General features: G+C 40.5%; 2 protein-coding genes across 3 annotated transcripts in view; one reads left to right on the top strand and one right to left on the bottom strand.

The window, feature by feature from the left end:
• LOC109403193 (putative phospholipase B-like lamina ancestor) overlaps positions 1-16,660 on the bottom strand; it is a 65,092-nt gene extending 48,432 nt beyond the window's left edge. The window contains exon 1 of one of the 2 annotated variants that reach the window (XM_029878858.2): positions 16,076-16,660. The gene's annotated coding sequence lies outside the window, so the exon portion shown is untranslated. The remainder of the gene's footprint in view (positions 1-16,075) is intronic. The other variant, XM_029878857.2, reaches the window with a different exon arrangement.
• LOC134286800 (uncharacterized) lies at positions 3,074-4,135 on the top strand. The gene has a single exon (XM_062848474.1). It carries the CDS (start codon positions 3,074-3,076, stop codon positions 4,133-4,135), a length of 1,062 nt encoding a protein of 353 aa, XP_062704458.1.
• Positions 16,661-25,172: the final 8,512 nt, after the last annotated feature.

Below are 25,172 nucleotides of genomic sequence, written 5' to 3'. Positions count from 1 at the left end.
ACTGGAGATCACTCGCTACTGACTTCAACATACGGACTTGTTGCGTGAGGAACTCGATCAGTTCATCATACTTGACCTCGTCTTTCTGTCGAGTTTCCTGCTCCCAGGCACGCAACGTATAGGGATCGAGCTTGTTGCAGAGGATGAATGTCAGCGGGGTGTCCCAATGTTGAATTGGTTCACCGAGTTTCCCCAGAGCCTTTACGTGCCGCTGGAAATCATCCACCAGAGTGTTCAGCTCCTGTGCTGACTCGCGCTTCATCGATGGTAATTCGAACAACCGTCGGAACAACTCCTTCCGCAAAAACCGCTTGTTGTCGTATCGCTTCATGAGCGCGTCCCAGGTTGAAGCGTAGTTGTCCGCTTGGATGTCGACACTCTCGAACGGCTTCCTGGCTTCTCCTTCCAATGACTGCAAAAGGTATTGCAGTTTGTTCACCGTTGGGATATCCACATTGCCGTGGATCATGGATAGGAAGTTGTCTCGGAACGAAATCCAGCGTGATTCATCTCCAGAGAATTTGGGCAGGTCGATTTTCGGCAAACGATGGTGGAAACTGGATGAGTTATGCTGTGGTCCAAAGGTTGATGACGCCATTGTTGAATTCAGAAGCGGTTGACTCCGCTCCGTTGTTTTCTTGGCGAGGAGAAAGGCCTTCAACCTGCAGAAGCGATTCTCGAAATCGTTCCGTACCGTCATGTGTTGGTCGAAGTTCTCCTCCGAGTCTAACTTCTCGATTTCGGACTGGATATGCAGGAACTCCCTGTTTGTCCTGTTGAGCGTCTCCAAACGCACAGCAACTTCACCGACGTCCCGTTCATGGTCGTACTCCTTCACGAATCCTTCCACCACATCTCGTGTTGCCAACACCCGCTTGAGAATCAGCTTATCCTCCGCTAACTTCTTCGTTTTTCGACTTACCATCACTACCTACCACCACGAATCACTTTGACTGCGCGAACCGGACGTGAACAACACAAAATCGCACGAATTACTCTTTCCCGTCGCGTTGTGCTGCTCTTACGCGAGAACGACGGAAACACCACGGAAATCGCACGATTTGCTCCTTCCCGTCGCGTCACGTGATGCTTCTACACGAACGCGGAACGAACGACCGACGGAGATCACGTAAAATCGTAACGCTTAATCCTTCCCGTCGCGGTCACGTGTCTCCTCAAACGATTCGCGGATCCGCTAAAACGCCACCGCGCAATCGTAGGAAATCAAAAATCAAATATTAACTTAATTGATTTTAATTTGGTCGCCACCGTATCAGTACGTATGTGCGACACTGTACGACAACCTATGGCAATCTATCGAACGGCTAATTGATTGTGCCGCTATCGCATGCTACTGCAAACGATATTGCCAAACTTCTACGTGCGCTCAAATAACACAAAACGATTCGATCGTTCTTCGCCTAGCAATACATGCATGCAAACTTATAATTCTTCCGCACACAGTACCTACTATTGGCTTCAGTACTGGGGGACAAAGGTTGGCGCCAATCTCGAATGTAGCAAACTGCTACTCAATAGAAATGAGTTTGAATGGCCTACCTTGTGTGGTCAACGTCCTCTGACCACTTACCACGATGGCGAATACCACCTATTCGCGCGTTGATTTGGGCTGGGATGGCTCCTCCGATCCGGCTCGAAGGACCAATGTTCGAGCGTGGAGCTCTATTGCCGGCCACCGGAGGTTTTTCTTGGCCGCTGTAGCAACAGCGGTGCACCAAATCACTGGAACGTTGGTATTCCCAACTAGGATCGCTTATTCGATCCTTATAGCACACACTGTAGGCACTATTCACACCTTCGACACGTTTCACGGTACCAGTTCCCTCCTTGTCACAGTGCTTTCACGCACGCACGCACGCACGTGTGACGATCGACCGACGGGTTGATTATTGCCACCTTTGGCCACTACCGCAGATACAGTTCGGATAGAGAGAAGAACTCGGTTGATGGGGTTTGCACTACACTTGATTTATTGGGCGAGACGTGGATGGGATAAAGAATAGAACGCGACCGATCGTTTTGGATGTCTATTTTGTACTATTCGTTTGGGTATGGTGTTGCGTAACAATTCAATTTGGTATTCTTCTTCGTTGATGGGAATAGGCTTAGATTCAACTGGGATTTACAGTGTTGTGTGGAAATATGGTGACGGTTACAATTCAGTGTGTTTTGTGATGATTGTCTAGTTCAAAATGTGTTGACTTAATCCTAACTATTTACAACTAAAACTATTTACAAAACTCAAACTATTTACAAATTTACATTGATCAGCGTACTGATCACCAATGAATCCTTTAAATTGCCCGCACATAAGGCCCATTGAGAAGTATTTGGTTTCGATGAAAAGGAAACTACGGAAAAAGGATAGAGGAGCAGAGGACGTCATCAAATTCAAGAAAAACTGGGTCGAACCAAGCAAAACCATTGACGGAACGGTTGTCCAAAACCTTATGAAGAACGATGTATGGGGATCGACTGTGATTGTGGTTATGTTACGGGTATTTTCGGCTTTCAGTCTTCGCGTAATCATAAACGGATTTATGCTCTACATCTGACGTTTCGGCTACATGTATTGAGCCTTTTTCGAAGGATCTACAAATGGACAATTTAGTACAACATTTAACAACATAGTTTACAAAATCTTACAGATAATCACTCCGTTCAATCGTGAGTTATAATGTGTTGAACATAGTCGCACGTCATCCATTCACTATAACGAGATACAAGATTATATTCGGATACCAGTTTGTGGAGGAGGTATATCGTCGCTCACGTGGTTGAGTTCGATCGTTGGCGCAATTTTTAAATCTACCGGTTCACTTATATTGGGTTTTGTTTTACCTCCTACACTTGTCGGTCACTTTCGCGCCAATTTCGGATTCTGTCTGTATCTCGTTATGGTGATGACTACTATTGTGCGCCTATTCCACTGTTCGTCTGTGTGTAGTGTGTTGTATCGTTTTAACTGTGTGTAATACTCCGGCGTACGTGCCGCTCAGGTTATCGGTGTCGGTTCGCTTGTTGACAGTGTGTTGTGTGTTAAGGATGTGACATGACTCTAAATTGCAGTTGCTTCCAATTCAAAGGGCAATCGTATCAACAGGTGTTCGGAACAGCGATGGGCAATCCACTATCGCCCATAATAGCAGATCTGGTGATGGAAACTTTGCTCGACTCGGTTACCAAGACGATCAAGTTTCCGATCCCAGTAATCAAGAAATATGTGGACGATCTTATGCTGGCGATACCCAAAGACGAAATAGAAACCGTGAAAAACACATTCAACCAGTACCACCAGAAGACACAGTTCACCGTGGAGGTTGAAAAGGATGGAAAGCTACCGTATCTGGACTTGTTGCTGGTCAGGAAACCAGACCAAACAATAAAAACAGAATTGTATGCCAAACCCATAGCGTCAGGCAGATTCTTAAACTACCTGTCGGCTCACAGCATGACGCTCAAGATAAACGTGGCCAAGAATCTCATCAAACGAGTAACGACATTCTCCACCAACGTCGACGAAGCCACAGCAAAGAAGATCATCCACACGCAGCTTCGACAGAACGACTACCCGAAACCACTAATCAACCGCATCATCAATCGACGTCGAGAGAATCCACCCGCCGCAGCACCACCTACCGAGGATGATAACACAAAAACTTTCCGATCAATTGTCAACATTGGTTCTCTCACCCACAAGATACAACGGACACTTCGATCCGACTACCCGGAAGTGGTTACATGTCCACAACAACGAAAAACTGTGAGATCGATCATACCAGGAGTGAAGGACAAGCTGGAAGAAAATCAACGATCGAACGTCATCTACAAAATACCATGTGCAGACTGTGGATCAAGCTATGTAGGTATGACATCATGCCGACTAAAAGATCGCGTGTCCGGCCACCGATCGACAATCAACAAATTAACAGAACTACGAGAAGCAGGAAAGGAAGAGACCGACCAGGAGATCATGAGACTGAGGGAGAAAACAGCGCTGCTAGATCACTGCATCACCAACAATCACCAATTTCTATTAGACAGGGTAGAAGTATTGGATTCAAGCCACAAAAAAACAGAATCTAGCTATATTAGAGTCATGTCACATCCTTAACACACAACACACTGTCAACAAGCGAACCGACACCGATAACCTGAGCAGCACGTACGCCGGAGTATTACACACAGTTAAAACGATACAACACACTACACACAGACGAACAGTGGAATAGGCGCACAATAGTAGTCATCACCATAACGAGACACAGACAGAATCCGAAATTGGCGCGAAAGTGACCGACAAGTGTAGGAGGTAAAACAAAACCCAATATAAGTGAACCGGTAGATTTAACCCTTATGTGGCCGGCAGGGTACCCGGGTACCCAGCACCCATTTAAAATACACGGTGTAGAAAAAAGCAAAAAGTTTGCCGGCCACATAACGGTTAAAAATTGCGCCAACGATCGAACTCAACCACGTGAGCGACGATATACCTCCTCCACAAACTGGTATCCGAATATAGGGGAAGGTGGGGTAATATGCACCCCCTAAGCAAACCTGGCCCTATAACTAAGATTGGGATGATTTTATGGTTGTCTTGCGTTTTTAAAGTTAGTTTACTTATTTGACTAAGAGACGCCAACTTTTGGTCTGCGTGGTATCGATTTTACAAGATCAAATTAACATTTAAAAAAAGTGTTACGTTTTGGGTGCTGATAAACTGTTGGGGGCAAAACGCACCTTGAGGTGGGGCAATACGACCTCTGGCATTTCCCGCTTTGGATTTTAGTGAAATACCAGGCGGCTCCATCTGACTATTTACAGCAGCAAATGGAAGGTGTAGGAGGCGGATGGTAGTTAATATGTTGATTCCATATAATCAGCGCGCAATCGCTTAAATTGCGTGCGCTTTAAATTAGACAATCTTTCCAAATGTGGAAAATCATCGTTTTCCACGCTTTCCATTCAAATATTCTTGTCATTATTGAGCTTGCCCGCCTTAATTTTACGTCTAGTTTGCTTGCATCGGACGGAACTTCACTTATATAATGAAATAACGTGAGGGCGTTTTGCCCCGGGGGTGCGTATTACCCCGGGTTACCCTAATCTTGTATCTCGTTATAGTGAATGGATGACGTGCGACTATGTTCAACACATTATAACTCACGATTGAACGGAGTGATTATCTGTAAGATTTTGTAAACTATGTTGTTAAATGTTGTACTAAATTGTCCATTTGTAGATCCTTCGAAAAAGGCTCAATACATGTAGCCGAAACGTCAGATGTAGAGCATAAATCCGTTTATGATTACGCGAAGACTGAAAGCCGAAAATACCCGTAACATAACTTATGAAGAACACCAAGAAGAAGGTGCGAAGAGCTGGCAAGATCCACGAAAAATCAATTATAAAATGATGTCATGGGCTTTACTGATTGTTAATGAATTTAGTTTACAAAATAAATGAAACATTTTCAAATACAGCAATTTTCAAGTGTACTCATAATTAACGATACAGTCCTTCATTTTACGAGCCGATTTTATGGATGAAAATTTGACAGGACGTAACATCCTAAACCATGGAAATCAATATCATCATCAACAATGTTGTCACTACAAAAGTATCAAAATTTTTGGTACGCATCAAAAGTGTGACAAAAGTGAACATCTGATCGTCTCGATATCTTCAGTGCACTTATTCCTTGATTTACAAGAATTAAGTCCACCCATACGCGCCAACTTGTGACGTAGTTGGGGGGGAGGGCGAAGCTCTCCAAAATCGGACAAGATTCAAATTTTTCCAGCTCAATGTACTAGTTTTCACGTGAATATGCCTAAATAAGACACACTGCGTCGTTATTTTTCCGAATTTCATTGATTTTGAGAGGCCTTGCCCCCCTTGGATTTCGGCTCAGTTTGACGTGCAGATTCAGAATATGGAATTATCTCAACATCGCTTAAAATGCCAATTCTAAAATAAGGAGAAGTTTGAAATTTTGTAAAAGTATGTAACCATATTTTATTAAATCATCATTTAACGTTAAGCATAGTACAATACTTAATGTGTAAAATCAGCTTAAGCTCAAGAAAAAATCTACTAATTCTCAGGTTATAACAATTTCTGTAAAACGTGGTTTTATTAACAAGGTTTGCCGTGACTATGATAACACTTCAACGGCTCAACTGAAAGCACAAACCAAAGAGAAAACGGGTACAAGAGGACCTTATGATGATTCTGAACAATCAGTACATCAAAACATGGTTTTAAACGAGAACGATTTTTTTATTTACAGTCTTCATCCAAAAAATGTATGAAAAAATCGTAACACTGAAATGATTTTTTTTTTTCTAAAATGTCGATCGTTCAAGGACACGACACATGAACAGCGAGCACTAAACAAAAAATGGTTATGATGATTAACCTGGGCTTGTTAGGGGAATATCTGTAAAGAAAAAGAAAATCGCGTTAAGTACTGTTCCTTTGAATTCCACTAAGAATTTACATCCTTTGACAGATACGTATTTCGACCTCAACTGTAAGGTCGTCTTCAGTGTCTTGTACTTGACTCGAGTCACAGTACTTAACGCGATTTTTTTTTAAATGGTTGAAATCGGTTGAGAACTGTTTCCGCAATAGTAGTCATCGCATCGGCGTTTTTGGAAAAACTCAATTCCCGGGCCGGAAGACCTCATAAAACTTTACAAAATGACTATTCTCTCGGTTCTCGAGTATGGCTTTTTCTGTTTCCACTCAGCAGCAAACTTCCACGTAATAAAACTGGAACGAAGTCAATACTGTTGTTTGCGTATTGCCCTCGGCTGCATGCACTCAACGCATAATGTGAGCCTATAGGTCATGGTAGGGCTGCAACCTCTCCTGAACCACTTTTGGGAACTCTCGCTGAGGTTACTTATCAAGTGTGCAGTGAGCAACACACTTGTCATTGAAAACTTTGAAGAAATTCTCAGTCTGAATACTCAGTCAAAATTCATGACAATCTATCGGTTCTACATGTCATCTGACAAGAGTCTACCAAGTTATAACCCTCCTCGTGTACACTTCACCAACGACAGTTCCTCTGTTAAATATGATCTGTCTATGGAACAAGCTATTCATGGAATTTCGGTGTACAGGTATACCTCGATTTAGTGGACCCTCGATTATATAGACCCTCGATTTTATGTACTTCGATTTTATGTACATTTTACCTCGATTTTATGTACTTTTTTTAATGGTAATTTTTTAAATATCCAATCAATTTAAAACTTGCAGTTTGTATCATGAAGGCTTATAATACAGGGGTTTTCACCCTTTTGACATGCGGAGCACTTCATACCAATAAATTGTTTTGTGGAGCATCCATATTAGCGCCAAAGCATACCTCATGACATACTTTGTTCTATATATTTACCGTAATCTCATACTTCCCTTTCTGACTTCATTTTTTTTTATAAATATCCCTTGCGGAATATACAGGTATACCTCGATTTAGTGGACCCTCGATTATATAGACCCTCGATTTTATGTACTTCGATTTTATGTACATTTTACCTCGATTTTATGTACTTTTTTTAATGGTAATTTTTTAAATATCCAATCAATTTAAAACTTGCAGTTTGTATCATGAAGGCTTATAATACAGGGGTTTTCACCCTTTTGACATGCGGAGCACTTCATACCAATAAATTGTTTTGTGGAGCATCCATATTAGCGCCAAAGCATACCTCATGACATACTTTGTTCTATATATTTACCGTAATCTCATACTTCCCTTTCTGACTTCATTTTTTTTTATAAATATCCCTTGCGGAATATATAGGGTGATTTTCTGGCTATATTTTTTACAGATCCCTTAGCAATGACAAAATTTTTGGCGGATGCTTGCAAACTGCTCATTCGCCAGACTTTCCCTCAAAGTTTTCTTACACATTTTTTTCAACATTTTTTATGACTTCCTCACCGAGAATTGTATTATATTCCTGATATTTTTTTTGATAGATGCCTGCTGATTGAATTCCAAAATTTGTAACAAATTCTATAAAAAGGTCATTGCAACGCTTCCACTGATTACTGACAAGATGTCCTCCTCCTCCTCCTCTTCTTGGCGTAACGTCCTCACTGGGACAAAGCCTGCCTCTCAGCTTAGTGTTCAATGAGCACTTCCACAGTTTTTAACTGAGAGCTTCCTCTGCCAATGACCATTTTGCATGTGTATATCGTGTGGCAGGCACGAAGATACTCTATGCCCAAGGAAGTCAAGGAAATTTCCTTTACGGAAAGATCCTGGACCGACCGGGAATCGAACCCGTCACCCTCAGCATGGTCATGCTGAATACCCGTGCGTTTACCGCCTCGGCTATATGGGCCCTTCTGACAAGATGTGTGATACCGTAATCCGGGGTCAAATTGATCACTTTAAAACAACTTTTGCGGATAACATTAGTGGAATTCCAAATATTGCCAAAAGAATTTCTGTAAAATCAGTACCCAGTGGATCGCCATGGAACCACGTGACAGAGTTTTGTTCAACAAATTTAAACTTTAAGTTAAATAACTCCAAATATCATTAAATTGGAAATGCCACTTTGAAGCGAAATTGATCAGTATACAATTAAGCATCGGTTGGAAAGGAAAATGTCCTTGTCCGCTTAATTTTGCCCGTCTAAAACCGAATAACGCGTTTAAAATCTTACAACTAGTGAATTTATTACTTCAAATGCAAAATTAAATTTTGAAATTTCCCCTTAAACGCCTACAGGTAGGCAATTTCATTTTAAATAAGTGATTTCTGTCACAATAAATGACAATTTCAACATAAAATGAACTTTTTTTTAACTATTTCATGTTCTTATTAGCAACATACCTCCCCAACCGAGGTTCCACAAAAATGTAAAAACAGAAAATTTACGGGAAGTCCTATTAGCAATCGATTGTTTAGTAGCCACGATTTCAGCTAAATGAGCATTACATTGCAAATTCCTAAAAAAAATAAGGCAAAACCTAGGGCAAAACTGACTTTTTTCTAAAAAAATAAAATTCTACACTCATCTCTAGACATCTACGAATCAGATAACGTAAAAAGTTTAAGATCATTACGGCGCTTAAGAGTTCCTAGTATGGAATTACAATGTAGTACCCGAATGATCAATTTCACCCCGGTTTACGGTACCTAGTTTATTTCTAGTGCTGTCATGGTAGAATCAGATCTAGTTAGTCAAGGCTCCCCAACTTCTGCGTCCCTTCACGTGTACATTACCAACGATGAATTCCTGGAGGAATCTTTGAAGTAACCGCTTGAGCAATTCTTGAAGGAACTGCTGGAGCGAGTTCTAAAAGAATCCATGGAACAACTTTTAAGAAATCCCTGTCTTCCAGCCTTTGCATAGCAATCCTCTGTGGAGATCCGCAAAATCTGTAGGAAAATTTCTGAAGTAATCCTTGGAGGATTTCCTAAGATCTTCTTGAGAAATGCTTGGAGCAATTTCTAGAAATGAAATGTCATAAAGCAATATCTAAAGGGATGTGAATAAAGTTGGGAGTCCTTAACAATTATAATCTCTTGAAGAATTTCTGAAGCAATCCTTGGAGACAGTTCTTTCGAAAGCTTCTGAGAAAATTGTGAAGAAGTTTTTAGTCTCTGATTCTTAATGTATCTGTGAATCATATTCTAAAAAAAGGTTCATGGAATATTTTTGAGAAACTTCAAGGAAGGTTTACTAGATGAAAGCTTCGAAAAAATTCTGAAGGAATCTCTATTAAAAAAATCCCAAAAAAAACATAGATGAATGTCTGTAACAATCTTTCTTCTTGAAGCTATCCGTGCAAAAATTTCTTAAGGAGTTCTTGTAGAAATTTCTAAATAATATTCTAAGTCTAGAGGAATTCCTAGAAGATTCTGTGAAAAAAAAAATCTGACTGAATTTCTTTCAGATTTCCTGGATGAATTTTTGAAGTAAATCTATGAGCAGTTTCCAAAGATTTTTTCAAGAACTCGTGAAAGATTTTAAACGAATCTTAGGATGGATTTCACCACGGTCCATGAAAGAATTATCAAAAAATCTGTGAAAGGTTTTTTTTCTTAAAATAATGGAGAAATTCATAAAGAAATCTCTGGAGGAAAATCTGTAGATATTTTTAAAGAAATTGTTAGTCGAATTTATAACAAATGTCATGGGAGATTTTCTGAAGGAACCCTCGGGGTAGTTTCTACGGTGGAAAATTTTGTTGCGTGTGTTTCCTGTCAAATTTTTTCGCTGAAGAAATGGAAAAATCGAAAATCGAAAATTGAATGTGCCGAACAATTATTTGAATCAAGTATAATTGATCTGGATGTCATCATCATCAAGGCAGATAAGGCTGCCTCTTGAGTGTTGATGAGGAGAAGTGAAAATGACCGATTGGAAAAGGAGCGGCTATTTAGAAAATGTATCGGGGTGAGCTGCTTTTCCGCTGTTTGTCTAGAAAATTGGAAATGGGCAGTGACAAAACCTTGAATGCTGAAAGGCAGCGCCAAGCCTGGACGAAATCGAGCGCCTCCGCAGCCAGAGCTCCAGGAAAAGCAGGATCTGCTTGTCATCAAGATTTCGCTGCACAAGCGGCTGTCGTCCGAGGAAGTCCGTTAGAACATCACTCCCGGAAGCCCGACACACATCTTCCAAATGTCTTCAAGTAGCACCAGTGTGGCCCGATCGGAAGCATTGCGTAATACACCGCAGCATGCCGCCACCAAACTTAAGCGTATCGTGCTGGAGGAATTGAACGAGCGGAATGTGCTGGACTTCTCGGTTGCTTCGTATGCCAAGGGAGACATCACATCAATCAAGTTAATTTGGTGAGTTCGTTCTGATTTGATCCGTTAAATTTATCGCAATCGTAAATTAATCGGCAGTATAATAACAGTAGATGGCGTAGATGTTGCATTTTATTTTCTGTATATCTAATGCGGTGCCGCCTGCGCACGATAAATTGGACCTTATGCGCATCACGCTAGTCCACGAAAAAAATGGACAGCGCAAGGTGTGATGTGTAATGTATTCTTTTTGCTGGTTAATAATACAGGGTATTAAATCCAGCCGGGGAAGGGATCGTTATATTTTCTTCTCGTTTCAGAGAGCGAGCAATGGCGCTTAAACCTAGGCTTTCGAGCCAGGACATAAGGGGTTAATACCATAAATACCTATGTCCCATCCCAGGAAGAAGAGGAGCCCCAACGGAGTGACATTAACTTTCTTAGCAACATCACTCCCAACGTTTTTGCTTCACATTTATTACACATACGATACGGAGCGGCTGACGAGATGTCGCCGTTCCATAGTTCTGTTCAATTGTATTCAATAACGCTGCACAGTAGGCCTGGCCGCTTCAATACTTGTAATACATCTCCGATGCCTTGCAAGTATTGATAATGACAAGAAAAATGGTAGAAGTAGTCGATTCTATCATTTTCCAGGATTCTTTCAATGAATGGCTGTGTATGTGTAGACTAGACTAGACTAGGAACCCTCGGGGTAGTTTCTACAGAAATCCCTGCAAAAATTTCCGAATGGATCTCACATTTTTTAAAGAGTGTCTGGAGGATTTTTTTCTGATAGGAATTCAGATTCATAAAAATCCCTGGAGCAATTTCTAGAGCAAACCCCGGAGAATGTTTTGGAGTTAATCCTTGGGAGATCGTGTGAAAGAATGCTTAAAAGAATTTCCGAAGGATTTTTCGGTATAAAATCTAAGAAAGTCTCGTTAAAAAAAGGTTAATCTCTGAAGGATTTTCTGAAAAAATCCCTGGAGGAATTCCTACAAAAAATCATACATGACTCATTCTGAAACTCTAGAGACTAGTCTAGTGAATCACTAGTGACTAGTGAAATTTCTATATAAATTGGAAGTTGCTGTGGGAATTTTTGGTGGAATCCTTGGAAGAATTCCCAAAGTAGCCCCATTTCAATTTTTTTAAGGAAATCTTGAAACATTTTCTGAAAAATAGTTTCTGAAGGCATTGCTGAAAGTTTTATTAAAGGAATCTCAGGAAAAATTTCTAAACAAATGTCTAAAGATATTTCTGAAGGAATCTCTGAAAGCATTTTAGTAAGAATCCCTAGAGGAATTTCTTCTTCTTCTTCTAATCTTTGAAGAAAATTTCCAAATGAATCAATGGAAGATATTTTGAAAGAATCCGTGAAGGATTTTTTGGCCGAATACACGAACAAGTTTCCGCAAACGAAAATACAAAGAAGTTTTACAAGAATTTCTGAATAAATTTTTGGTAGATCTTCTAAAGAAATCTCCAAAAGATTCTACAAACGAATGCCTAGAGAAAATTAATAAATAAATAAATAGAGGAATTTCTGAAGTAATACCTGGGCGAATGTCTCAAACAATCTCTGAAATGATTTGTGAAAAAATCATGTAGGAATTGGTGAAGCAGTTTTTGTCATATTTCGTTAAATAATTCTTTCTAGCTCTTCTAAAGGAACACATGGAAGATTTTCTGAAATATTCTGTTACATGATGGTTTGAGGTGGGAAGTTATTCGGAGGCCGAAGCTTCTGGATTCACTCAGTTTTGTTTAACGACTCAGAATTGCCACAAAAGGCGACCGAGTATATAGTGGCACAAACCTACACTGCTCATACAGAAAGATCGTTCGTCAAATACAGCACAACCAGTAGCAATGATCTATCAAGTGCCTATCACGAATCTCTGAATTTCCAAAGGAATCCCTTGAAGAATTTCAAATTGAATCCCTGGAGAATTTATGAAGCAATTCATTATCAAATTCCAGGGTAAATGAATCCTCAGAGACATTTTCAAAAGAATCCCTGAATGTATTTCTCATTATTTTTTTCATTTTTTTTGGGACATTTATGCCAATAGCGTCCATATGTCCATTGCTCAGAATATTGGCTTTTCAATCAACCATACATAGTTTTGGAGACAAATGATTTCGATCGTAACAAAATAGCGAGATAGTGGTGTATTCGTTATTTAGTGAGAATTACTAATATATGCCAAAAACTCCGAGCCTTTTATCGAAAACTCAATTTCCATGCAGTTTTTATATGTTTTGGTACATTTTGGAATAAAATTTATATAAAAGTAAAATAAAAAAATTGCTTCGATTTTATGTAAAATTCGATTTTATAGACATTTCAAAAATTGAAATGTCCATTAAATCGAGGTATACCTGTATATCTATTCCCCGCATGTTTAACAAAAAGGATCAAAATACCAATTCCGGTAAGAGATTCTTCACTAATGGGACTCGTATAAAAGGATCCACAAGTTTCGGTGTCTTCACTAAAAACTTCACTGTATTCCGCAAACTCCAGGAACCTTGTTCGGTATATGTTGCTGAGCTGGCAGCAGTCAACTTCGCTTTGGGGATGATTTTCAACATGCCCGTAGACCATTTCTTCATCTTCTCGGATAGTCTTAGTTCGATTGAGGCACTCCGGTCGATGCAGCATGTAAAACATCCATCTTACTTTCTTGGTCGAAAGATCATACATTACTGTATGGATCTCCTCACATTGCTCAATTTATGGCAATGAAAAGGCGGACTGTCTCATAAAGGTGGGTGCACAAGAGGGCGAGATCTATGATAGAAGAATCGCTACGAAGACAACGAACACGCCACTATGTTAAACCTCCCGGATGAGCTTCAGATAACATGTGACCCATCAATCTTGAGCTGCCACAAGTATCCTGGCTCGGTCCCAGGTAACTATTTGATGTTGTACAAATTGTTTTTCCAACTATTTTAAAGCAGTTTCCATTTGAACAAAAGCTGAGCACAAGATGTAAAATTCTGATAAACATCTACATAATTTTGGTGATTTTGTTCAATCTTTAGCTGATTTGAGGTTCATTGAAGGGCTGATTTAATATGCGCTTAATCAATAATCCATGGAAATTTATGTATGGGGCTGTTCATAATCCACGGAGACCAAAATTTGGCAATCTCAAATTTCCTTAAAAGTCCACATGTCATTCAAAATTTATGTTTCAACTTCTTGAAACATTTTTTCCCATATATTTAGAGGAACTTACGTATTTTCGGCAATTTTGTTCTCTTCGTCATGGAGAGTTTTTTGAAACCTTTTGGTTTCAGAGTTGGCCTGAAGTCCTTCCCAACCAAGCTGAGCTGTATACCCAGATTTCAGGCAATTCGGCCCACAAAAATCCCCATGACGAAGAGAACAAACCAGCCGACAATACCCTTTTTCACCCTATTTGCTGAATTCCAATTCAAAATTTCACAAAGAAGTATCTTCAATATCCCCCCTCCCAATTTGAGTCAGTCAGCACTGGGACATACCAAGAAAATAAAATTTGTGTAGAACAGAGACCCGTGATCGAACATGTCAAAACAAGACCCAATGAGTACTCATTCGAATACTGCATCTCCTTTTCTTATATTGTTGCATTTCAGCAAAAACACGCTTTATATACAATATAAAAATGTCATAAACTGCAATTGTGAGCGGCCGGTTCTCCATAATGCGACTAATGTCGGGTAATAATAATTACATATGTTTCAAAATTTGTACTCAGTAATTTAGAAGTACAATGAACTAGACTCGTAATGGCTGAAAGAATTTGATGGATTTATAATACATCATCAATTTCCATATGGACTGCTTCTTTACCGTAGTTGTTGTGGGCACTGATTGTTTCATTTCAAATTTGAACCATATCTTTCATCAACCACACAGTTGCATGAATGAACGAGATGTAGTCCTTAAGCCGAAGCACGTGCTTTTGAGTTCCCCGTTGCTATCACAACTACAAAAATCAAAGTGGAGTTCATTCCCGACGTTGATTCAACCAATGAATGGTACCGCCTGAGGCCCACTTCTTTGCCCTGCTGCTGTTTTCGTCGCATCCGTCTGGTTTGGGCCTGTCTGTCTGTCTGGCTTGCCGTAGGCGATCGAATTGCATCCTCTCTCCCTTCTATGCTTCCCACTTCTTTCCCGTCTGTCTTGTCAGTGCTTTCTCGCACGTACGTATAGGTAGGGGAACAAAGCCCAAAATGCCAAGATGGGGTAAAATGGCCCAACTCATAAACTCATTCCTGAATGGGACTTGATCATTACTATAGGTGAATGGTATCAAGATATGTTTGCATCGAACATTCTTCTAGAAGCTAGGCCACCAAACCCACGAAAAATCTTTTGATTTCCCAATGAAAATTGAAAACTTCCGGTTTTTCGTGCTTGCAATTAAGGTTTTTTGGTGATTTTATTACCAGCCAAGTGTTTCCAACGAGATTGAGGCACAAATGGAGACGCATGGTTGTTGATGTCTGCGCTTTCCATGTTAGGGGTCATTCAAATATTACGATCATCGTTTTGCAGGGAGGGGGGTAACACTCCATTTATTGAGTATACGAAAAAAGCAGGACAGAGGGGGGAAAGGAGTCGGAAATGCCCGAAAACTGATGGACGTAATTTTTGAATGTTTTCATGAAGTGGCATCTTACCCCATGGCAGAAGGTCTTTTTGCACCACTTCCGTTTTACGAATCAGTTTTTAAAATCGCTAAAAATCGATGAAAATGCAATAGTTTAGTGAATATTTTTGCTGAGGTATCGAGCAAATATTGTCTAGTTGCTGTTACCACTTTGAAAGCCTAACAAATGAGGCTAATTATCATTGAAAACGATGAAAGTTTGAAAAATGGCATTTTACCCCACTTGACCCTACGTATCATATCCTTGCCCAAACCACCAAGCCATACGATCGATGATCATCTGATATTCACTGACGTCGAACGTTGCCCTCGCTCGCTCTCGGAGTATGAACGAAGAATCGTCCAAAGCCCCAAAGATGCAACAACCCAATAATTATTGAGCTCGTCGACACGATGGTTTAGTACCTTGACCCCATAGGAATAGGGAACTGAATTTTAAACTGGAATGCGTTCACTACGCCACTGATAACGGTTTGATTGAATTTCTAATTGTAATTGATAAGGCAGGGAACGATTGGGTCATTACCAATACCGACTTATATTTTACGATGCGAGCCGAATAGAACTGTGAACGAGAGTCACTTACCGAATTTCAAGCCAAGTTCAGTAGTTGCCAGTTTCGTAGCAATCAGCGCTACGATTGCGGATGTAACCGGGCTGAGGCGTCACACACTAAGTCACAAGGTGCACTGCGCAGTGGTTTGAAATCTATAAGATCAAATGATCTAAGCCGACACGATTTGCTTTCACAAGACACTATTTCCGCCTTAATAGGTGATGATCGCAATCTACACTTTGCTGTGTCGTATTCGCTTTCCCACACTCACACTGACCGAACTGAATTGCTTCTTGAGCCACTTGAGCTTCTTACCCGAGAAATTTTCTGTGACACAAATTAATTAACACTTTTTACGTGTAAAAATACGAAAAACTAACATTGGGCTAAGAGGAAACTATTGCAAATAACAAATGACTAAAATTTGATTCACTGGTTACCGATGCATTGACTTGAACAAAAATATATTTTTGTCCAACTCGGGCAAGTTGACAAACGCCGCGTGGACGTTTTCCTTCAGCTCTACAGCGCACTCCGCTTAATCGCGACCGTCGGTGACGAGACTCGGGAAATGAATGAACCCAGAGCGCACAAATTCCTCAAAACAGCTCAAAACTGCGTGTGGGAAACGGCGATGGTGGTGATCGTCGTCTCCGTCCGGCTGGCTTCGGTTGGGTGGTTCAGCAGAAACGGGTTTCCCATACTGAGCAACAGTGTGGTCGCTAGATCTTAGTTTGTAGTTGTCTTACTGGTTCAAATGTGGGATGTTACTGTTGTACAGTGGATGAATGTTTGTTGTGAATGAATCCGTATTAAAGTTAATCAGTGCGCGTGGTATGGAATATGAGCGTCTCGATAGTAGTAATTCAGCTTAACGTATACAAATGTTTTTGAACAGCTGTTTGCATAGTGGCTCACTCACTTCAGCTGAATACGGACAGTGTAAACATTGGACTGCGATCGAAGATATAGGTTACATGATGAGGCGTATAGGGATGTTCCATATTTATTCTATTGAAGGAACATACCCATAATATATTTAATTGTTGAGTGATTTTGTGAAAGTTAGGTTTTAAAAGATCGTATGTGGCCCATATACAACAAATTTATTGCTTATTCAAATTGAGTTTCTTATTTTATCTATGGCTTATTCACTGCTTATATTTGTTTGTTCATATATTTCTTCATTACCATCCTTTTTGCTATTGGTTTCACTGTCTTTTTAGTTTGTTTTTGTTCTTTCTATTCTACTTTGTCGTTTGATTCTTTCTATTTATTTTTTTTTGTTATTGGTTTTGAAATTCAACTTGAAGATCAACAATACAATTTTACATATATGGTACCTTTGTTGCAAAGAAGGTCTTACTTATTATTGTCTTACTCGAGGATTTAAGAAGTACATTTTTTGTAGTTCATCATTTGTCCAGAATATTTTTATTCGAAATTTCAAATGAATTTACCTTTGTAGGATTCGCTTTCAGACTCTTCGCCATATCCACAGTGGCAATGCGATTTTGGCAGTTAACGAATGGACAATTCATTTCAAAGACCGGTAGATGATTGTGGTTGTTCGAGCTACTCAATAGAATAACTAACTAATGACTCAACTAAACTCTCTGTACAGTTGGTTTATTCAGCACCTTTTCGATGCCGTTCCATTTTTCTTTCGGGATGGAGAGCAAAAAAAATACACTTCTATAAACATTGCTCAACTTTGGCTCTCTAGAACTCTCAGACTTTTTAACACATCAACACTTTTTTTTGGCATATGGAAGAACTACTATTTATCTTTCGATTTCTAGCTTTGTCCACCCAGAAAATTTATAAAATCAATAAGACTACGCAATGCTTTGATAAAACTATCATAAAAACAAATAAAACCAAATAAAAGCAAGATTGTTACTTAGGTAGCTCACCAGTAGGCCGTCCCTTATTTTGCAAAATTTAGAAATGTTATAAGTTCGTTAGTGGAAAATGATCGTTTTAACTAAAAAATGATCGTGTCAAAATTTGAAGTCCGTATCTCAAGGCTAAGTGGTCCCTCAAGGGGCCTAAAGTTGTCAAAAATTGTATGGGACCAAAAAAACATGAAATTTTTTTCGACGAAAAAATACGCTATTCTACTAAAACCGGTGATTTTAGGACCCTTAAGGGCCAAAAATGTGCTTAGATTTGCGATATCTCTACTCGTTTTTGAGTTATTGAACAAAATAGGGAAAGTTTCCTACGAAATCTAAAAAAAATGGTCAAAAATGCTGATTTTTCAGTTGTTTTTTGTCAATATCTTGGGAACGAGTAGAGATATCGCAAATCTAAGCACATTTTTGACCCTTTAGGGTTCTAAAATCACCGGTTTTAGTAGAATAGCGTATTTACTTGTCGAAAAAAAAATTTCATGTTTTTTGGTCCCATACAATTTTTGACAACTTTAGGCCCCTTGAGGGACCACTTAGCCTAGAGATACGGACTTCAAATTTTGACACGATCATTTTTTAGCTAAAACGATCATTTTCCACTAACGAAGTTATAACATTTCCAATTTTTGCAAAATAAGGGACGGCCTACTCACCAGGCGGCGATGCCGTCGGTGACGCTTGCCGTTAATATAGGAAAATAACAGAGTTCCATGTCTTCTTGATACACTCAAACCTCCATTTAGGTAGGATCCATTTAGGTGAAATCTATTTAGGTCCCTCCATTTAGGTAACGTTACCTAAATGGAATTTGATTGTGTTAAAATCAGTTGGAGTACTTAAGATTAGGTATAAGACTGGTTTATGGGAAAGAAGTAGTGAGTGGCGTTAGGAGGTGGGTATGGGGGAGGCGGTGCAATGCTGCCCCCTAAACAAACCCCCCCCCACCACCATGCAGTGTTGTAAAGTGCCAGTATCCAGCGTCATTTCCAGCTGAAATTGAGATTATCAACCATCCTTCCATCATTCCATTGATATCAGCTCCAGCATTGATGACGTCAAACCCGACATCAACCTATCATTCACCTGGTTTTATTTTGGCCACCAAACCCAATATAGACTCAACAGTTGTTCGATGTTGGTCCAACAATGGCCCAACATACGATAAAAATTGACCCGACTTTGACCCGACATTCAAAATTTTTTCAGTCTGGCGGAATTTTGCAGGGTTTTTCCCAAGGTTTTTCGTGTTTCGTACCCAGCTAGTCTTTTGAATGACAATTCTGATCTAAGAACCTCCAAAACCCCCGAAAACGCCCCTGACGGCCCACCCCTCCTGAAACACACCCCCTCCTGAAACTCTTCGAAAGCCATCTGAAACTCCGCACGATCTCCTTTAAATCTCCTAGTAACTCTCCCTTGTTGAACTTCTTTGCAACCTTGTAATCCATTTAGGTAATAAACTGAATCCATTTAGGTAATGAATCCATTTAGGTAAAAAATCTATTTAGGCAGTCCCGACTCATTACCTAAATGGAGGTTTTAGTGTAAAGTAGTCTTCGGAATTAGTTAGATGGAGTTATATGGAGCATCCTGGTATTTTATAACAAATCAAAGCACCAACTGACTGCGGATATTCCGGAAGGTGAAAATGTAGAAGATCAATGGGGCGCCAAGTGAGGCACCATCAACAACGCCTTCATAACCACTGGCTAGAATAATTTGGGTGAGCTATGCACCCAGACAAAGCAGTGGATCACAGATGATACCTGAAGGAAGATAAAGGAACGCCAAAGCTGCAATCGAGCGAGCGAAAACATGAGGAGCCAATGTCATAGCCCGTCAGCGATATTCGCCTCTCGAGAAGGAAGTGAAGCGCTCATGTAGGAGGGGCAAAAGAGCGTGGGCGGACTCCTTAGCCGACGAAGGCGAGAAAGCCGCAAATATCGGCGACATTCGTCTGCAATAAATAGGCGGAGTATTATATTGCTGTGCATCGTTGTCAAAGTCCTCTTCAAAGTGACCCATAATCGGATACAGGAGAAGATTGACGAGACTCACCGACGACAGCAAGCAGGATTCCGCGCCGGACAATCCTGTGTGGAACATATTGTCACGCTCCGTATCATCCTGGAGCAAATCAATGAATTTCAAAAGTCTCTCTACCTGGTGTTCATTGATTACGAAAAAGCTTTCGACCGTCTCAATCACGGAACATGTGGGAAGCCCTCAGGCGCAAGGGTCCCCCTGATGAAATCATCGGCTTCATCGAAGCACAGTACAGGACATTTTCGTGCAGAGTACTGCACAACGGTGTTTTGTCCGATCCCATCCGCAGGCCCGGTTAAAGGATTTTCCTGCCCGGGACCCGAGCGGATTCGGAAGTGCCTTTGCCTGTTTTCAAACAGTATTTGCGCAATATGAAACATACAGTTGATGTTAACAACCAAAAAATGTTTTTGTGGAGGGCCATAAAATGTGAACATCCAGCCCTGTCCATCCGGGCCATTGCTAGAGTGAGACAAAGATATATACTATAACCGCTACTATCGTAATCGACGAGATCCTGGTAGGTGCGATTGACCGTGAACCAAATCGCGGATTGCTGTAGCAGCCCATTACTATATGGAGCACCTACGAAGTCATTTCGAACTGGCTGATGACGTTGCTCTCCTAGCTCAACGGCGCTCTGGAATGTAGAGTAAGCTCGATGATCTTAAAAATCGCTTCTCAGCGGCAGATCTTACCATCAACGTCAACATGACCAAATCGTTGGATGTAAACAGGATCAACTCTTCCAGCTTCACGCTAGCTAGCTAGCTAGAATGTTGATAGCTTCCAATATCTTGATAGCCAAATGGCGGCCAATGGCGGTACCAAGATTGACATATCAGTAGGTCGGTTCTAGAGGCACGTTCTCCTCAATTTGGGAAATTTGGAGATCGATATAGTTGCATGGATAAAGAAGGCGAGGACTGCTTTTGCAAGTTTACAAGTTTAAGAAATGTATGGAAAAATAACCAGATTAGTCGACACACCAAAATCCGAATTTTAAACTCGTACGTGAAATCTGTGCTGCTATACGCCATGCGCCAGTGAAACATGGTGTGTATCAGTGGAGAACACGCAACGGCTGCAGGTCTTCATCAATAGATGCCTGCGGTATATAATTCGTGCATGGTGGCCTCACAATTGGGTGTGCAACGGTGCAACTCCATCGTCGATGTCATCAAAAGTCGATAGCGACAGAAATTCAGGAGTGAAAGTGGAGGTGGGTCGGCCGCTTTTTACACAGGGGCAGAAACGAAATCTGCAAGCAAGCATTAGATTGGAAACCAACAGGACATCGCAGCATAGGCAGACCCAGAGGCTCATAGCGGCGCAGCCTCAACAACGAACTCAAGAAAGTCGATAGAAATTTGACTTGGGATGGCTGGCAATCGCCCAGGATGGAGATCTTTCAATTCGGCCCTTTGCTCCACCGTGGGTGCCCAGGACTGAAAATAAGTAAGTCCAGCATTGGTTCACATTTGTGCTGGATTGGTCAAACTTTCGCAAAGTTAGGACCGTTCTAGTAAAACACTACTCTCCGAAACCAGTGAACCGAATAAAATGAAACTATCAACAACTTCAAAAGTCTTTGAAATATAGGCACTTAGGCCGGAACAAATCTCATTTTCTTCTTTTGTCACTTTGCTCGTTGACTCGTCAAGGGGGGGGGATAATGAATAATAAATGTATTTGATGAAAAATTACCCAAACAATTGGGCAAAATCGTAAAACTCATCGGATTTGTTATGAAATTTTCACAACAACTCTAATTTCAGTTCAAAATTTTTGAATTTTTGAATAACACAGCGTAACAAAAAATAACTTTTTGTCTGTCTCAAGAGCAAACTTATTGTCTCCGAAGGATTTTGGGCTACTGAATCCGAATCCGGGCTCAGATTTGCTCTAACACGTCACAATTTTGAGCTATACCTCAATTTATTGGGCAAAATATGCGATTTTGGGCTATTTTGACTGCAAGCCATTAAGCAAGGAAATACTTTTTTTAAGCAATCAAAAGGTTAATTGGTCAATTAACATCTAAATTAACGACTCATGCAAAATATTTCGTTTTACCTAATCAAATTTGATAGATTTAAGCATTTTATGTTAACATGAAAACTTGCATGCAACTTTTGGAGGGTGACTTGTATGGGAAATATCGTACCTAACATAAATCGCTTAAAACTATCAAATTCGATTTGGTAAAACGAAATATTTTGCATGAGTCGTTAATTTAGATGTTAATTGACCAATTAACCTTTTGATTGAATAAAAAAAGTATTTCCTTGCTTAATGGCTTGCAGTCAAAAAAGCCCAAAACCGCATATTTTGCCCAATAAATTGAGGTATAGCTCAAAATTGTGACGTGTTAGAGCAAATCTGAGCCCGGATTCGGATTCAGCAGCCCAAAATCCTTCGGAGACACATAAGTTTGCTCTTGAGACAAAAAAATGTTACGCTGTGTAATTTATTTGTTTCCCCCCTCAAAATGACGAATTCCGACCAAAATTTTCCGAGGGGGGGGGGGGTGACATTAGAGAAAATCGAAATTTGTGTCAGCCTTATTGAACGTGGAAAAAAGTTATGATGGATTATCACGTTTTGGATCTTTCACATCAATGTCATTGCATTTTAGTTCTAATATTCAAAGATTTTCTACTTCTTCTAACTTTTTTCTTGAGACGTTACAACAATGGTTTCGGAATGGGTTTAAGGCAATTCAAGACGGTTAAGGGGCTTCATGGAGCTCCCCGGTGTTTCAAGGGTGAGAACTGTCGATGGTTTCAGTACCCCAGGGTTTCAGGAGGCTTGAAAGCGACTTCAATGCATTTCAAAGCCTTTTACGCCTTTTTGACGAGGCTTCAGGAAGTTTCAGGAAGCCTAAGGGAAGTTTAAACGGAGTATTCGATCTCGCATCGAGCGCAGTGAAAACGTTCGTTATTGTCGCATTGTCACATGCGCACAGTGGCCGGAACCCGGACAAAACCTCAAAAATCGACTTCAATTTTTTATTTTTCTAATATTTTTCTTCCATTATAGATACTTCAACTAAGAAAAACCCAAATTTTCAAGTCATTTGGTCAAAAACTGACTCTTGTAGATATTGCCAAAGTTGAGATTTTGTGCAGTACTTTACTATTGTTTATTTTCTTTATTTTATAAGCGTTCTTCATGAGCTCGTTGTAAAGCTTAGGAAGATTTGGATAATGTTACAATATTTTTCGTGTTTTTGGGTATGGATTACCATGATATTTCAGGGTTTGTTTGCACTCTGTACATGTGCAACATGCAACAATATTGACTTTTATGAAATTTTGTAGAAAAACTTCGTATTAAAGAGATCCAGTACTTGTTTAAGAAGCATCAGAAAACGATGCCGTATCCCGAATCTGACGTGCAATTTTGTCTAGTTTTTGGCTATATAGGTCACCGTTTGCGCATTTTTGCGCTAAGCGCTAAATAGGTAATAGGTAGTTCAAATTCAGTTCAGAATACTAACAATTTAGTGTAATTCTTATTCTAGTAAGAGGCCTTAACTAAACCATGTGGTCATAAGGGGAGGGGGAACGGAATAAGGAGGGGGATGGAATCAGCACTAACATTTTTTAAATTTATTTTTTTTGTTTTTGCCTTTCTCGTACACCAGGGTGTACCGAAAGGCTGTATGTTCACTCCAAAAACGAAAATTTGATAGAGCCTCCGGAGGGGTCAAGTCTTATATACCAATCAACTCAGCTCGACGAATTGAGGTGATGTCTGTGTGTGTGTGTGTGTGTGTGTATGTGTGCGTACAAAAAAACTCACATCACTTTTTGACAGTAAACCTCATCCGATTTCAATGATCGACGGTTCATTCGACGCGGAATCTGGTCCCATTGTTTCCTATTGAAAATGGTTCGGATCGGTTCAGCCGTTCCGGAGATATGGCCATTTAGGTGTTCCGGAACGGTACCCCAGGAAGGGACCAGATATGAAAATGCATCAAACCTATGCATGCGACACATCAAACCACGGTATTTTCGATAACCTGATGAGCGGTAAGCAGAAAAATAGTCTAAGACCATATCTGAACCGGTAGTGTTCCGGAACCGGTTCCGGGTGTCCCGCCGGAAGTGGCAAATATCAAAGTGAACCAAACCCATGCATGAGACACATCAAACCACGACATTTTCGGTAACCTGATGAGCGGTAAGCAGGAAAATAGTCTCAGACCATATCTGAACCGGTAGTGTTCCCGAACCGGTTCTGGGCGTCCCGCTGTAAGTGGCCAAATATACAATTGTACCAAACCCATGCAAGCGACACATCAAACCACGGCATTTTCGATGACATGATGGATAATGAGCAGAAAATCATCTCAGACCATACCTGAACCGGTAGTGTTCCGGAACCGGTTCTAGGCGTCCCGCTGGAAGTGGCCAAATATACAATTGAACCAAACCCATACATGCAACACATCAAACCACGGCATTTTCGATGACCTGATGGACAATGAGCAGGAAAACCATCTCAGATCATATCTGAACCAGTAGTGTTCCGGAACCCGTTCCGGGGCTCCCGCCGAACTGGTTAAATCTGAAAGAGAAACAAACCCGTACATGCGTCACATCAAATAGCGGCTTTTAGGATTACCTAATGAACGGTCAGCAAGTGTTTCGGAATCGGTTTTGAGTGGCCGGAAGAGGCCAAATGTAAAAGTGAACCAAATCCAGGCATGTGACACATCAAATCGTGGCTTTTGCGATAACCTGATGAACAGTTAGCTAGAAAATAGCCTTACGTCACTGGTAGTGGTCCGGAATTGGTTCAGAGAGTCCCGTCGAAATTGTCAAACCCTGCATGTGACACCTTCAATTTGCAGCGTTTTTGGTTAACCGATGAGCAGTTAACAAGACAATAATGTTAGACCATATTTGGTTCAGCCGGTAGTTACCCGGAATCAGATCCGGGTAGTAAAATGTAAAATTTAACCAAACCCATGGATGCGGTACATCAAATCACGACCAGTCTTGTAAACATTCGACACTTTTTACTACCTTCATTTCTTTGCCGCAGTCGGGTGTCAGTCGGCTTTGTTACATTCGTGCGCTATCGTTACCTCTTACCTACATACAACACGAGCAGTAGAACGAAGACTGATCACGACTTATCGACAACCTGAT

This window comes from Aedes albopictus, chromosome 2 (assembly GCF_035046485.1).
Source record: "Aedes albopictus strain Foshan chromosome 2, AalbF5, whole genome shotgun sequence".
NCBI classification, from domain to species: Eukaryota; Metazoa; Arthropoda; class Insecta; order Diptera; family Culicidae; genus Aedes; species Aedes albopictus.
The sequence above is the reverse complement of the archived record's forward strand: the minus strand, read 5'-3'. Positions and strand labels throughout refer to the sequence as shown.

What these genes read in the sequence shown, in the direction of transcription:
- LOC134286800 (XM_062848474.1), top strand. Translation starts at nt 3,074, where the DNA reads ATGACTCTAAATTGCAGTTGCTTCCAATTCAAAGGGCAATCGTATCAA.